This window comes from Typopeltis vanoorti, chromosome 21 (assembly GCF_054136105.1).
Source record: "Typopeltis vanoorti isolate ZY-2024b chromosome 21, IOZ_Tvanoo_1.0, whole genome shotgun sequence".
Taxonomy (NCBI): Eukaryota; Metazoa; Arthropoda; class Arachnida; order Uropygi; family Thelyphonidae; genus Typopeltis; species Typopeltis vanoorti.
The window spans coordinates 84,320,268-84,337,096 of record NC_143569.1 but is presented as its reverse complement, the minus strand read 5'-3'; the positions used below and the strand labels follow the sequence as shown (position 1 = coordinate 84,337,096).

Genomic DNA, 16,829 nt, shown 5'->3' with positions numbered 1-16,829 from the left:
TAACACTGCTTAATTTCCTGGAAAATGTTAGACACGTAGCTCAAATGAAATTCTGAAACATTTAAGAAACTAATAACTTTTCTTTAAATACAGGATATTCATAAAGCACACTGAATAAGAGCATGTTGTAAAACTATTTGGATCACTGAATTCTAAATTTAAAGCAACAAAAAAAATCATTAAAATGACTATATTCAACCTTGAAGAAAATTAAAACCAAAATGAATTAAATGAAAGGACAGAGAAAAAAAAAAAAAAAATATATATATATATATATATATATATCACTATTAAAGTTGAAATGTAGGTAACTGCAAGTCATATGGATGAAAAAATGTTTAGAATTACAGTCAAAGCAATTAAGGCTGTTAAATCTATGCTTGTGTGTTAATTTTGTGTTCTTCTGGAAGTTTGTCTATTTTATGGGAAGAAAAACCCTCTTAACTACAGGGTGTCCCAAAATTCACGCAAGAAGTAATTTTAATAGAAAACACAGGTTTTTAATTAAAAATTGTAATTTCTTATTGATTCATAAAGTATAGAGTATAGAGTTATGCATGGAATAGCATATCAGGTAAATGGCCTCCACGGCTTTGCTGTCACATACGCACTCTTTTGTCGAAATTTTCCATGACTGTTTTGCATAAATGTGGCTGAATTTCGTTGATACAGCGCTCAATTTCTTCTTCAAAGTGTGGGTAGTCATGGGCTTGTTGGCATAAACCTTAGACTTCAAAAAACCCCAAAGAAAAAAGTCCAACGGCATTAAGTCACATGATCTGGGCGGCAAATTCTGATCACCAAAACGGGAAATTATACGACCAGGAAATGACTCATGCAGTAATTGAATTGTTTCTCGGGCTGTATGGCATGTGGCACTGTCTTGTTGAAACCACGTCATCCACATCCATATATATGCACAATAAACTGGATTATCATGTCGCGATAATGAGCACCATTAACTGTTATTGCCTAACAGCTGCATTTTCGAAGAAGAATGGACCGATGATGCCTCCAGCCCAAAATCCGCACCAAACAGTGACATGTTGTGGATGCATTTGTTTCTCAACCATCACTTGTGGATTTTCTGAACCCCAAATGCGACAATTTTGTCGATTAACGAAGCCATCAAGATGAAAATGAGCCTCATCGCTGAAGATGATTTTGTTCAAAAAATAAGCATCCACTTGTTGTTGTTCCATAACCCATTCAACGAACTCTCTTCGCTGTGTGTGTGGTCAGTAGGCTTCAGTTCTTGAGTCAATTGAACTTTGTAAGCATAAAGATGCAAATCTTTCGTGAGAATACGCTGTAGAGAGCTTCTCGAAATGTCCAATTCAAGACCACGGTGCCGAATTGATGTTCCTGGACTCTCAGCAACACTCTCACGAACTGCTTCGATGTTTTCTGTTGAAGGACAGCCAGAGTGTATAAGATCACTAATTGATCCAGTTTCCTTGAATTTTTTAATTAATCTTTTCACAGTTGATGAAGTTAAATCACTATTCCGACCATATTTTGTACGAAAATTGTGAACTGTAGCTGCCAAACCTTCATTATTTTTAAAATATTGCTCAACAATGAAAATGCGTTGTTCTTTCGTGTAGCGTTCCATTTTTAATAACCCTGAACTGTCAGCTGTCACGCTCTTTTTTTCTCTCGTTGGCAACACTTTACTGCACAAATGCCACTAAATTTAAATCTTGCATGAATTTTGGGACACCCTTTACATGAGATCAACTAACTTTAAAAAGCCGTTATAAAAGGTGAGAGAGCAGTTAAATACATGGAGTATCCTACCTTCCAATCATAATCAAAAAAGGAATTGCTTCAAATGAAGAAAGAGTTCTTTAGTTGGGGAGATTTAAAGAGAAAAGTTCCTTTAACATCCTTAAAGCTTTTTTTTTTTTTAAAGCAAAAAACCAGCTTTACAGATAATGAGTACGCTCATAAATATGGTGCTTTACACCAACCTGGGCAATATTACTATTATTACAGGCGACTCCAGGGAGTCCTTAGACTCATCGAGGGAGGCCCTAAACATCATGTCCAAACAACTATACGACATTCTCACAGTATCTATCATATACCTTGCCTTGAACTCTTTCACCGTCACAGCACCCACAACAGCCTCTGGCTTATTCCACTCATTTACCACTCTAAAAGTAAAGAATCCAGCTCTCACACCCTTGCCAAGCTTCCATAGATGCCCCCTAGTTCTTCCACCACCACCAGTCCTGATCTCAAAAATATCCTCTGAATTAATCCTATAGAAACCCTTTAGCAATTTGAATGTCTCAATCATATCTCCCCTTTCCCACCTATTAACTAATTTCTGCAACCCACAAATCTTCAACCTGTTCTCATAAGGTTCATTCCATAGACCCGCTATTATCTTGGTCACTCGCCTCTGGATCCTCTCCACCTCCTCCCCATCAAGAAGAAACCGAGGTGACCAAATCTGGGCACAGTAGTCGAGATGAGGTCTTATCAAGGCTTGGTACTGAGGAACAATAACTTGCTTGTCTCTGCTCGTCAAAGTATTTTTCAACAACCAAGTGAGTTGATGAGCTGATTTAGCCACTTTTGCAATGTGTCCCCTAAACTTCATCTCCCTATCCACCAACACTCCGAAGTCCCTGGCTTCGTCAATCTCCTGGAGTACAGTTCCACCAATGTGGTATACTGCTGATAATCTTTTCACCCCAAAATGCATAACCTTACATTTTGTCACATGAAATTGACATCCATTCTCCTTAGCCCGGAACTCCAATCTATCCAAGTTGTCCTGCAAGATTTTGACATCTGCATTCACTATTGTCCTACCCAACTTTGGAGAGGGCAATAGTGAATGCGAACAAATTAACTGTTCCTCTTAGATCCTTCCCTATATCATTAATGAACAAATTAAACAGCAGTGGTCCAAGAACAGAACCCTGCGACACACCACTAGTCACTTTTGGACTCTACTCCTGAATAAACTACTCTCTGATATCTCTCCATCTCTATGAAAGCTGTTCGTAACTAAAAATCCAGGTTTTATCTCTTTGGTATAAAACTTACTTTATATATATAAGAAACAAACCAACTGGAAAGAAATTTGAAATTTATGGCAAAATAGTTGGAAAGCACTGCATTACGTAACATCTGGTATAACCCTTGAAACCTTGAACAATGGTACCAGAAATTGAAGGGAATTTTTTTTTTTCCTTTTAGGAAAGACTTCTATTTCAGTGGATTTAATTTTCAACCATTGCCAAAACAAGCTTGCAGTAAGCATTCTAAAAATCAGCAGTGCAGTTAATTGATTAAGATTATGCCAAAGCAATTAAGATATGAGGTGGGGGCACTGTGCATTTTCTAGCCAATCTGTTGTGTGGGAAGAACATTTCTAGAAGGAAAAATCCTGTCACATTCATTTAGGACTGGCAATCTCTCTTTCAGCTAAAAGTGCCTCTTATAAATATTCCTTGCATCCTAGATGGATTAAAACCTAAAAAAAGAATATGTATAAACATTCCAAGTGATCCAATCAGGTTTTGTACTCTAATGGTCTTATACTTCTACCTGAATGTCAAAAGAAGAATGAAGCAGATCTCTCAGAAGTGCACCAACATCCCTTATTAAAAGACGTTACAACATGGAAAGCTTCTGAACAAGGATTACAATCGTAGAAAGTAGTTTTAACTTGGGTATAGTTATGTTAAAGATACCAAGCAATTTTAAACCTGGTTTTACTCCATTTTTTCAAGTAAGCAAACAGACAATGTCAAGTTTGCGCCTGCAATTTATGCAAGACTAGCTGATCCCACAGGTAGTGCAATAAAGGTCGAAACCGGTCTGGGTAGTGGCTCCTTGCCTTTAATACAAAACATCATACATCCCCTTCTTGGAGATGTGTTTTGGCATTAAGGGCAAATATTAAGATCAGTGATCAGAGCTTGCTCCACTTTTACCACGAGTTGCCTTGGTCTTGCACTACCTGTGGGATCAGCTAGTCTTGCATAAATTGCAGGCGCAAACTTGACATTGTCTGTTTGCTTACTTGGAAAAAATGGAGTAAAACCAGGTTTAAAATTGCTTGGTATCTTTAACACAAGGATTACAATCATCTCCACACAATCACAAGCCTTTCAATAATCTGTAAATGGCAAGTGGAAAAGAACCACAAATCTTAAAGTTCCTAATCATGAATCGGCACATGGGCAATAAGTGTTTAAGTTGTCAAGTTTGAAGATTGTAGTAGTAAAGAATTTGGTAGCTATACTCATCACTGAGTAGCCTATTTTAGAATCTGCTCATTCCACGTGGACAGGGCTATAAAAGACCAAAAAAGAGTCTCTCATCAACTCCTTACATAATCAGATTCCATTCAGCAGCTGAAAACATTTACTTTGCAACCTGGAATGTTCAGTTCTGTCCATAAGAGATGAATTGATAAGCTTGAAAAATTTTGTGCTGGCTCAACCAGGTCAGGCAAATATTTCACTAGTCAGATGATAACCTAGGTGGAATACCAGTCATCCCAAAATATCAGTTGCATGTTTGATCCTTGACCTGGTCGTTTTATAAGCTATAATTTTTACCTTGCATAACTACCAGCTTTGAAGCTGGTGTGTTAATTACTTATATCAGCATTTAATCAGTGGATGAGACAGAAAGAAAAAAACAAATTTTATCATAAACTGGTTTATTCAATTCATAAAATATGTAATTGGTGTATATAAAAATTCTATAATTACAGTATAAACAAATAATACAAATATTATCATTGACATAGCAACATGAGAAAGTAATATCGATACCGAAAGAAATTCATTATATATAATTAAGATATTTTAATGTGACTTTAGTTGTCACGAATTACGCAAAATATTATCAATGACACAAAATCACAAACAAGTAATATGAAAGACAACATGAAAGGCATGTACAAGCACTTAAATGTAGTGTTAACTTCTTTCCTCTCAGATCAAACAACACTTAACAGAGCTTGTATTCTTCAACATGTCTGACAGTTTTTGAACTGAAATACCAGTTGTCTATGGCCTACTCAGATTTAAATTTGTCATTTAGAAGGGGAGCCATTTAGACTGCTATCATGAGATCATCCAAACTTTTACTATCTAAAGATGACCTAAATTTATTTCTTACCAGGTTCATTTGGCTGAATCCCTGTTCACAGCTAGTTGTGGATATTGGTAACAGAGGTAATTTTCCAGAATCTGGAAAGAACAGGAAAATGATCACTGTAGAACACCGCTTTTTCCACTAAATCCTTCAAAGACAAACCATTAGAACATACTTTGAATTCATATATCATTCATCTAACACTTTCTCAATTATATCTATCTTCTTTGCTGTCGACTTGTAGAAGAGCCTCAGTCATAAAAGAGTGGTTATTTCACGATTATCAAACTTTCAAGAAGGATTTTGGCCAAGCGAATGTATTAAATACTGACAGCAGTCCATATGCCATATGTAACTTCTCAAAAATAATTTTGTTGTGACCATTATCCCCACTGTTTTTGAGTTCTTGAAGACTGGAAAGCAACTTGCTGATATGAAACTACACTTGCTTTATGAGTAACCCAAGTTTCTGAAAACTTCTATTAAAAGTGCAGAATTCTAAGGAATCTTGCAATGTCTTTAATATGCCTTTCACTCTGTTGCTGTCCTTGCTCTAACTCAGGTTCGAGCTGTATCATTAGACTGCAGTCCTGAATGCTTTGCTGGCTATCCAACACTGATTTCAAAATTCAACTTTCTTGACATTAGCCACAGTACAAAAGGAATCTAGTAGTGTGTTGAACTATGCAAAATAAACTAGTTTTAAATTACACTGCATACTTTATTTTTTTTAATATATTTTTTGGATATGAACATTGTTCCATGGCATTATCTTTTGTGGTTTGGGTTTTTACTGTTTGGTTTTCCACTGATATTTCAAAAATGGTGTCCATAAGGGAGCACAAAAAAAAAGTTCAACCCTGGTTATGTTTTTGTAGCAGATCCACTGCACTACTATCCATTGTGTGCATCAAAAAATGTGAAAAAGTAAATGAATTGCTAAGATGAATTAAAAGGAAAGTATTAGTTTGTGTGAGAAGTGCAATGATACACTGGAGCATTCCAAAAGGTATTACCAAATGTATTAAAATGGATGCAAGTGCTGGTAACATACTAATGAAATGAACTAAGAGCTTAGGCAAGAAGAAATGAAAATGAAGAGTAAACTGAAAATCAACCAGTTTCTGTAACCCACAAATCTTCAACTTGTTCTCGTAAGGGTCATTTCATAGACCTACTACCATCTTGGTCACTTGCCTCTGAATCATCTCCACCTCCTTCTCATCACCAAGAAACCCTGGTGCCCAGATCCGCATGCAGTAGTCAAGATGAGGTCTTATCAAGGCTCGATTAAGAGTAACAATAACATGCTTGTCAAAGTATTCTTCAGTCACTAAGTAATTTGATGAGCTGCTTTAGCCCACTTTTGCTATGTGTCCCCTAAACTTTAACTTCATATCCACTAACGCTCCGAAGTCTCAGGCTTCGTGAATTTCCTGGAGTACAGTTCCACTAATGGGGGTATATAGATGATAATCTTTTCACCCCAAAATGAACTAAGAGCAAAAGACCTTACACTTTGCCACATTAAACTGACATCCATTCTCCTTTGCCCAGTCATCCAATCTATCCATATCATCTGCAAAATTCTGTCATCTATATTAACTTTGTTCTCTACGCAACTTTGCATCATCGGCAAACAACTGAAGAGTTCCTCTCAGATCATTTCCTATATCGTTAATGTACAAATTAAACAGTAGCAGTCCAAGAACAGAAACCTGCAGCATACCACTAGTCACAGGCCTTCTTTTGGACTCTACTCCTGAATAAACTACTCTGATATCTCTATCAACCACCCTCCTATCCACCTCACCAACCCTATATCCATCTCTATGTGCTGCAGTTTACTGATTAGAATTCCATGTGGTAGCCTGTCAAAGGCTTTTGTAAAATCCAGCAGTATTACCATAAACTCATCACCTTTATCCATCTCAGCTGTTGTATTATAAAACGTGAGCAAGTTACTGAGGCATGACCTAACCTTCACAAAACCATTTTGTCCCCATACAGTATACCATTTCCATCTATCCATTTCTGTATTTCGCTCTTGACCAATTTCTCCAATACTTTGAAAACTCCTGATATGCTGATTGGTCAGTAATTTGCTATATCAGTCTTGGAGTCTCCTTTATGCAATGGAACTATTTTCCCTCCTCTTTCCCCCCCTCTCATGACTAACCCAGAGCTGAGACTGAGATTAAACAATATGGTCAAGGCACTGACAATTCCCTCACAGCTTCATGTAAAACTCGAGCTGGTCATCCAGTCTCACAGCTGTATCCACATTAAGGTTCTGTAATATACTATGCACCTCCATTTCCCATATAATCCTTTGTCTCTCTCATTCCTGCAATATCATCAGCCTGGATGATATACTCTTGCAAAGTGTTCACCTAGTAATTCTGCTATTTCGACTGATTCAGTTACCTACACATCGGCATTCCTACCGGTTATACCATCGGCATTCATTAAAAATCATTCTGCCATAAACATTCTTTCTTTTACTTACAGCATATCGAAAGAACTGTTTGGGATTATCTTTAGACTGCATTGCTAATTTTCTTTCATACTCTGCTTTTGCCTTTCTTACCACACTAGTTACCCTTCTAGCCTGTGCCTTGTATTGTTCATGTGCATGCTGGTAACATTTCTCCTTAAATTCCCTCCATAACTGTTTCTTTTTTTTTCCCCAGCTCTAGCTTAATGATGACATTCATCCATTTAACTCCCACTTGATTTACTCTCCTGACTATGCTATTGCCATTACTTCCCTCAAACACTCCTTTACCACTTCCTGTACACTATCAACATCCAGCCCTTGCAGTTTTACATGCATTGGCACCGATCCAAGCAATCTCCTAAGCTTGTCATACTTACCAGTCCAGTAATTCCACATATACCCTATATTAACTGAAAATTCCACATATTTAGCCAACTCCCAGGGTCAAGACCATACGATCACTCTCACCAACTGGTGTCAACATGGTCATATTCGTTATAGACAAATTCTCAGATGCAGTTACCTGATCGAGCACTCTCAAACCCCTAGTATATTCCATCACATGCTGTCTCAGGTAATTATCCCTTAGTAAGTGCATAAATTCCATTTCCCTCCGTCCAATCTATGTTCCCATAATAATTACCTGCCTTCCACTCATTAAGTCTATTTGCCAATGCATACTATCTCCATCTTTTCCATCCCTTGGTCTATAACAGCATCCAACTGTATATTTTGTTTTGCTGGCCTTTATCTGAACACTAGATAGCCTCAAATGCACTATTTTCAACTGGCCTGCAGTTGAACTTCAACTCTTTGGTTGCAGTTTGTCGGCGTACATAAAGTGCAAAAAAAGTCCCTTAGGCCCACCGCTATCCCGACGCTTTATACTAACTACCCCCATTCTGTTTGGTTACCAGTGGTACTAACTTAGATATATTATACTCATTCTTACACTCAATGCCCCCCGCCACACACACACACACTAAAAGCTCTAGTTTCCTTTCTAATTTTGCACATTCACTTTATTCAACAACACTTGTTCCAGTTTCTGACCACCAAATCCATTCAGATGCAAACCATCCTTCTCGTATAAGTCCTTTCACCCATCAGCCTCACTTCACACATCCATACCACTCCTCCTGCATAACCTACACATCAAGTCATTCACACTCCTCCTCGGCTCTACCTTGTCATACCATGGCAACAGACTCACTACCTTAACTCTCACTCTTTTTCTTTTGCTACTTCCAGCAATTCTTTCATGTCTACTCTCATGCCATACTTTTCTCCTTTCAAATCATGCATTCCAGCCAATGCAATCATCTCTTTCACCTTACCCTTTTGTGCTCTAATAGCCTCACTAACATTTTCACACCCAAAATGCACGATTTTGTCAATCTCTCATTGATCACACCTCTTATGATTGAATTACTATACAAGATTCACTCCTTGAATTTTCCTTCTCTCTTGGTCAAGCTCTCACTTCTTTTTTTCTATTATCAACTGACCCACTCACTAGACGTTTCTACATTCGTTCCAGCTCCTGTTTTGCCCTGTGTATCACTCCACGTAACTGAGCTATCTCCCTCATTACAGCCAATTCTTCATTCTTTCAATCAAAACTTTTACTCTTTCTCAATCCTATCTGCCATTACATCACACACACATTTTCAAGCATATTCTGAGTTCTATCCATTACTTCAATCTCACGACCTGAGACACTTCTGCCTCGCTCTCATAGCATTTTCGGCACACTTTTCCACCACTGCTATCGCTTTCAAACTAAATTCTATTTGCCTTCAGTAATGCATATATCCAGACATTGCACTGCACAAAGTCCCTTTGGTTAAATTCTTTAAACAGTGAAACCTCGGATGCCATTATTCTGATTTGCATTGGTGCCATGTGCTATATTACATAACTTACCATGCAAAAGACTAAATTAACAATATTTAAAACAAAATTTAACTTAAAACTAATTAACTCCACAATACAGTCAAATTCTAACAATTTTTTAAACTGATTTTTTATAGATGATATTCACTTGAGGTGAATATCATCTATATATATCTTTCATAACCTAGGCTTTAATAGGAACGAAGTGATAGATTTTTCTTCAAATGTTTGAATGTATAAACTTGTCAGTATGGGAGATAAAGGATTGCCAATGACTAAGCCAAAGTTCTGTTTATAAATAGTAATTTTGAAAAGAAAATTACCCAGAATTAATGCAATGGGTCAGTAGAGACAACTTTTTTTTTTTATAACTTATCCCTTAAAAGAGTTAGAACTTCCTCTGTAGGCACACTTGTAAATAGGGAAACATCAAATCTAGCCATAATTTCATTTTTTTGAATATATAAGTCTTTGACACTCAAAATAATGTCCGAAATTCTTAAGGAAAGAAGAGGATGAGCCTGAGAAGCATTTTAGAGTTTTGATCAAATATTTTGAGATCTTATATGGACGATCTTATTATATATTCATATAATGCATATATAAATATGCATTATATGAATTTTTAGTAATCCATATAATTGGGGGATCAAAGGATTAAGTGAATGAACAGAATCATAAATTTCAAGAAAATTCTGTAGTAGTTCCCAGAAGGTTATTGGTGCAGTTATGAAGTCCATGAGTTGGGTCTCTGCCAAGTATAGAGTAAGTATTTATAGTAATTGTAACATTTTGTTATTATATTATTCAGTATCTAGGATGACAGTTGAATTACCTTTATCTGCAGGAAGAATTCTCTATTTTTCTGTAGTTTTTTACTGCTTGATGTTCTGCAAGAGGAACACCATCTGTTTTGCATTATTAATTATGAGAATGGATTCCATACAAAGTAAATTAGATTCTTGAGGAGGAAGGAAGTAGCTTTTTTCAATTTTTATAAGTAACAGTTGAGGCTCAACCACTTCTTCATGCCCTTAATTCTACTGACCCTGATAAAAATTCTATCACTTATCCAAGTCATATGGAACAAATCAGGGAACATCTTTAGACGCTATGACAAACTCAAGAGAATAATTGTGGAATCTAAGTAAACCATTCCCAATCCATTACATCTGAACACTAACCTCAGTTATAATCTTTCTGATTGTCACTGTGCTGCCATCCAATTTTGACATTCACGAGATCGTGACCATGTGCACGTGCCCAACAATATTGTGGTATCTGGAATGCCTTCAAATGTCAATAATACATCGGCAATTTAATTTATAGCTATGTTTCTTTGTATGTCTCTTTCCATGAAATGCACCTAATGAAGTCTTCTAAGAAGACGAAACTAGCAGCGTGCTTTATTTAAATAAGAAAATAATATTTCGATTTTTATCTGTCGGCGTCGTCATTTAATCTATTTCAAATATGTTCCACAGCCAAGTAAATCCATTATATGACATATCAGAAAGTTTGAGTCAGTATGCCTAAAAATAATTGGTCTAAGTGAAACATAGCTGTCTAAAGATAATATACTATTGTTAACATAAATGGAGGTATATAAAATTTTGCAGAACTATAGAATAATGCCACAGTAAATAACTTTATTATGTAAGTATTTCATCTTATATATCATAAGACGAAATGGCTACTTTCAATGTTAATAAATGACAAGTCATGCACTTTGGTGTGATTAGATATCCAATGTTGAATTATATTAGTGAGATTATGCTTGAAGAAACTGATCAATCTAGGGATCTCAGAGCTTTATTAGATAGCAAGTTGAAGTTCAAAGGTCATAAAGCAAAAATTCTATAACTAAACTTCTACAAGGGTTATACAGAATTTCAGTCAAAGGAATTTTTCATTCTATGGAGGGTGGGGAAAGGATGCAAGGGCATCCATAGAAGTTGAAAATGAATGCTGTCAAGAAAAGGTTGGGGATAGATTTTTCTCTCATAGAATAGTGCGTGATTGGATGGATTGCCGTTGGATGTTATGTGTTGAAGTAGCATGAATGAATTCTAGAACAGATATGACAGCTGGTTTGAATAGTATGGCCGTTCTTGCTGAGTTCCAGACTCCCCAGAGGTCTCTCTTAATAATAATAAATCATCAGTACAATGTTCTAACAACAATAGGAATTGAATTTAAAAAACAGTAGCATGCATGCTTCACACACACTCGCATGTTCATGGATTAAACCTAATGGGCTAAAATTAAAACTTATTAAATTAAAATATAACAAATTTATTTAATACAAGTTGGAATAGTGAGACAGTATTCTAAAAGACTGGGAAATTTCCAAAAGAAATCCTGATTTAGATTAGGTCTATGAAGGCTTCAACACTTATTTATATAAACGTCCATGTTTATATATGGATCTCTGTAGCAGCCAGATTTCTAGGAGAGTGGTTAATTATTTTTGAGGTTATTATTAGATTATATCCATTTAGTAAAGCTGTTTCTTGGACAATTTTCAATTCTTGTTTTAGAGGTTCATCAGAAGAACAAATCTTGTGTGATCTAGATACTAAAGATTTTATGATATCCTATTTTTGAGATGAACGGTGAGTTGATGTATTGTTGATATGACCTGAAAAGGTTGGTTTTTGGTAGACAGAAGTGGAAATGGATCCATTTTGCTTATGCTGGATGTGTACATCAAGAAAAGAAATACCTTTTGATAATTCTTTTCCTAGTGTGAACTTGATACGAGGATATAGGATGTAGATTTTTTGTAGAAATGAGTCAAGTTCTGGTTCTATGTGACTCCAAACTGCAAAGACATCAGCGTACTATAGCCAAATTGTTGGTTTTGAGTCAAGAGCAAAAATTCTTTCTTCTAGGTGTTCAAGAAAAATGTTGGCTAAGTTAGGTGATAAGGGTGAGCCCACTGCCATTCATTCCTTCCTCCCATTTATATATTTTATCTTTCCTTATAGATATATTTTGTCTAGGAAAGATAAAATATATTGTTTTAGAGATTCTGAAGAATAGGATATAATCCAATAATAACCCAAAAAATAATTACCCACTCTCCTACAAATCAACTCAGACAAGAAGAAGCCCACAAGACTCCTATACCATATATTAAAGGGATCTCTAAAAGTGTAGCAAAAATGATAAAAAATATCAAGTCATTGCTACCTATAAATCCATCAACCAAATTCACAACTTGCTAGCTTTTCCAAAAGACAAACTCTCACCAATCAATGCTACCTGGTGTATACAAAGTACCATGTTCATGTAACTTCTCTTACTATGGACAAACAGGAAGATCTATAAATGAACGTATCTCTGAACATCAAGGCTACATCCGTCTTATCAAACCTCACAAATCTGGCCTTGTACAACATGGAACTGAAAATGCTAACCACAAGATCCAATGGCAAAATGTTCAAGTGCTACACAGATCCACATATAAACATGAGCGTTTATATAACATAACCCTATACCAAGAAGAAGACATCCTCACTTCATTGGATGCAACTTCATTATACACTACCGTGGACGTTCCCAGAACATTAGACATCGTTCTCACAGAAGACCACACCCTGCACTCTCGTATAAAATTAACACCTAGTGATATCATAAACTTAATCAAACTAACAATCTCAGCTAACTTCTTTAAGTTCAACAACAGCGCATGTATATTCAAATTTTCGGACTCCCTATGAGCCAAAACGGACAACTAGCAGAATTGTTTCTAGCACACAGAATCACTCCTACTCCGCCCCCCAGCATCACCTTTTATGGCAGATATGTGGACAATATTCTATGCATTGAAGAACCAACACACACATCACCACCTTACAAGCAGTCCTTAACAATTACAGCAACACCATAGAAACCGAACTGAACAAATCAAATTTTTCGGTTTCTATGGTGAATAAAATTCACCATAGAAACCGAACAGAACAAATCCATCAATTTCTTAAACCTGACATTAATCAGAACAAACAACAAAATAGCCACGAAAATGTACCACAAACCCATGCATATCGGAAACTATCTCCATTTCAACTCACACCATCCATATTCAGTTAAAAAAACACAGGAAAAGAAATTAACACAGATTTTTAAAAATCACAACTATCCTACACAACTAATAAATTATGCAAATAGGACGGCAAAAACCCGTCAAAACAACCCAACAACCAAAACAAACTTCCCAACACAAAAAGTTATCAAACTGCCATACATCCATAACACATACAAAGCCTACAAATACATTTTCAAACATACTGACTAGAAGCTGGTATTCATCACAAACCAAAAATTGGCCCCACTTCTAAAAATCACTAAATCTCACACACACACAAAGAAATATTAGAACACCACAACATGGTCTACAAATTTCCTTGCCAAAAAAGTGTGATATCACCTACACAGGTTCTACTATCAGGTCTTTATGGGCAAGACTACAAGGACACTTCCATGACTGTAACATCCTTATTCCAGAACATTTAAACACTAAAAAACACACAGGGAAAACAGAAATAGCAGTTCATGTCCTTGAACAGAAACATACCCCGCAACTCGACAAGCCCATAATAATAGACAAGACAATGAAAATTTTTAGAATATCGGAAACGATAGCCATAAAATGTGTCGAAAACTCAATCAACGTCCACCAACCCTAGATAATCTCCGAGTGTTGAAAGCTCCATAACATAAAAATTAGTCGCAACTCTGACCAATAGGCAATAACAAGCACTTCAAAGGCAGAAAGATCAAACCAACATGACATAGCATTCACTTTCCCCATGAGTTCCAAAGACGACACATGGTCAAAACGGCTTGCACACCCCATTAACCTTCTCCCCGGCCCCCCCTTTCTCCATAAATCCTTCCTCTTCCTCAAAAAAATTTCTATTTTTCAGCCCCCCTCTGTCATCTCTTCCACCTCCAAAAAAGCACCCTTAAAAATAATAATAGATGTATAGATTATATATACAAAACCCAGGTTTTTTCAAATTAATTCTCCCACATTGCCTCAACCCCCTCCACTTTTCCCCAAGCCCCCTTCTCTTTTAACACCCTAACAGCAGAAGTATGCACATCGCAGGAAGAAGACAGTCAACAACATCCAATAAAGGTATGTGCGAATTTTCTTCCTCTATTATTTTGCATATATTTGTCTCAAAAATACATCTGTAATGCCCTAAGAATTCTCGAGTAAAAAGCCAATGACATTAAAAGGAGCGTTGAAGCCTTCATAGACCTAATATGAATCAGAATGACTATCTCACTATTCCAAAAGTTGGAAATTGTAATCCTCAACTGTATTAAATAAATTTATCTGCTATATTTTAATTTAATTAGTTTTAATTTCAGCTCATTAGGTTTAATACACGAACATGCAATTATATATGTAGAGGGATTCCAATTTAAGAATGTACGCTACTGTTTTTTGAATTAAATTCCTATTGCTGTTTGAACATTGTACTGATGATGTCTTATGACACATAAGATGAAAAATTACATAAACTTATTTACTGGGGCATGTGTGTTATACTGTAGTTATGGATAGTCCACAGGTTTCACTATATAAGAAAGAAATTTTGCAGAAGGATAGGAAGGACAAAAGCAGAAGAATGCCATTAATGATAGCAGAGGAATTGTGTTCACTAAGAATGCAAGTGGAAAATGATAGTCCATGAAATTTTTGAAGCTGTTTGACGTGAAGTTGAAATTAAGGAAATATATCTAATTGAGGCCAGGGAATATAGAAAGCCACAACCATAAAATGTTTACACAAAATGGTTGGATACGTAGAAAGAAGGTAATAATGGAAGATTATAGAAACGTATGGAAATAGGGAGACAATCTGTTGAGTTTCTGAGGGATGACTATCTTAAGCAACATGTGATGAAAGCTACATAGAGTTTTAGGCTATTGTGTTGGATTAGGTGATATCCTCACAGAATGCAGTTGTGATAAGGTATCAACAGTGTTGTTTGGTGTGATCATGAGATACTAGCTTGGAAGGTGGTCAAACAAAAAATGGATTGTGCAAAGAATGACACACACACACACACACACCAGTGGCATCATGTGCCAATTTCGGCTGGGTGTGCTGTCATGTAGCTTATGCAATCCATGCATAAGCTACATGACAGCAATGTCAATGTATAAAAATTTTAATAGTGCATAGAACATCATCGCTCATCTTAATCGGTAAAATGTAGTTAATTGTAGGATAACTTTGTATGCTTCAATTTATCAATTAATTGTAACCAAATCTGCAAACAGTGGGTGGGGGTGGGGGCAATGCGTTTGTTTTAAGATCTATTAGAAAACAACGATAAAACATCAGTTTGATATATTTGGTTGGCAAATTTGAATTACTCAATGGTGTAAACACAACTTCAATCATACAATTCGCAAATCCTCTGGCAGAAAATGGGACATTCAGTACATCGCCATTGTTTCCCATTATAATTATAATAATAAAAAAAAAAGTTTATTTATAGAAAATTATATACTAAAAACTTGTCTACATCTGTGTCCTAAACATGTCAGTTCACACACTCAAAACAGATGAAACTCAGAAAACAAAAACAGCAACTAATGACAAATGACAACATTCAATTGGATTGGTTGACACAACCAACCACAGCTATTGATTTTGCGCTGTTGTCTCAGTACACACCTGTCTTGCCTTCTTGGTGGTTTAAAACCACTGGAATGCTAAGAATTTGACTTGCCTGCACCATCTGCAAATCAAAGGACTCAAAGGGGTCCTTATTTGTGACTGCACACCCGGCTATTAACATGAACGTGAGAAATGTTTACAGGTCGAAAAGTGTCCTCTTCATGAAGCATTAGTAAATTGTTTAATTTTAGGAATCAGGTGAAGCCAGGAAATAATTAGGAAAGTCTTTAACAGGAATAAACACAAAAATATAAAATTGATGAGAATGCTATTCCATGGGTGTGCACCGCACACCTGGAATATATGCCACTGATACACACACCTAATCTAGCCATAAATACTGTTATAACTTCAGCACATAAATCTTTAATCTATGAGTAAATTATTTACAGCTTTCAGCACACGCATACCACATTATAACATGCATATAGCAGCACTCAATGTTCGAAATGTCCCCTTTTGCCTTCACGCATGAGCCAACATATCGATGATGGCACGCACAACATCCAACAGAAATGATGCCACTGGTCGCTACAAATCCACCTTCAGCTCCCACCGCAACTTGAAATCTAATGGATTCAGATCAGGACTTCCAGA

The 16,829-nt window shown here is 36.2% G+C and overlaps 1 protein-coding gene across 2 annotated transcripts in view; it reads right to left on the bottom strand.

Annotated features, from left to right (window-relative positions):
• Cbp20 (cap binding protein 20) overlaps positions 1 to 16,829 on the bottom strand; it is a 54,129-nt gene that overhangs the window by 22,080 nt on the left and 15,220 nt on the right. Inside the window, exon 2 of one of the 2 annotated variants that reach the window (XM_090411222.1) lies at positions 5,155 to 5,225. The exons of the other annotated variant lie outside the window; for it this stretch is intronic. Within the exon in view, the coding sequence (XP_090267348.1) occupies positions 5,155 to 5,163 (9 nt within the window). The 5' untranslated portion in view covers positions 5,164 to 5,225. The remainder of the gene's footprint in view (positions 1 to 5,154; positions 5,226 to 16,829) is intronic. 2 annotated transcript variants of the gene reach the window in all.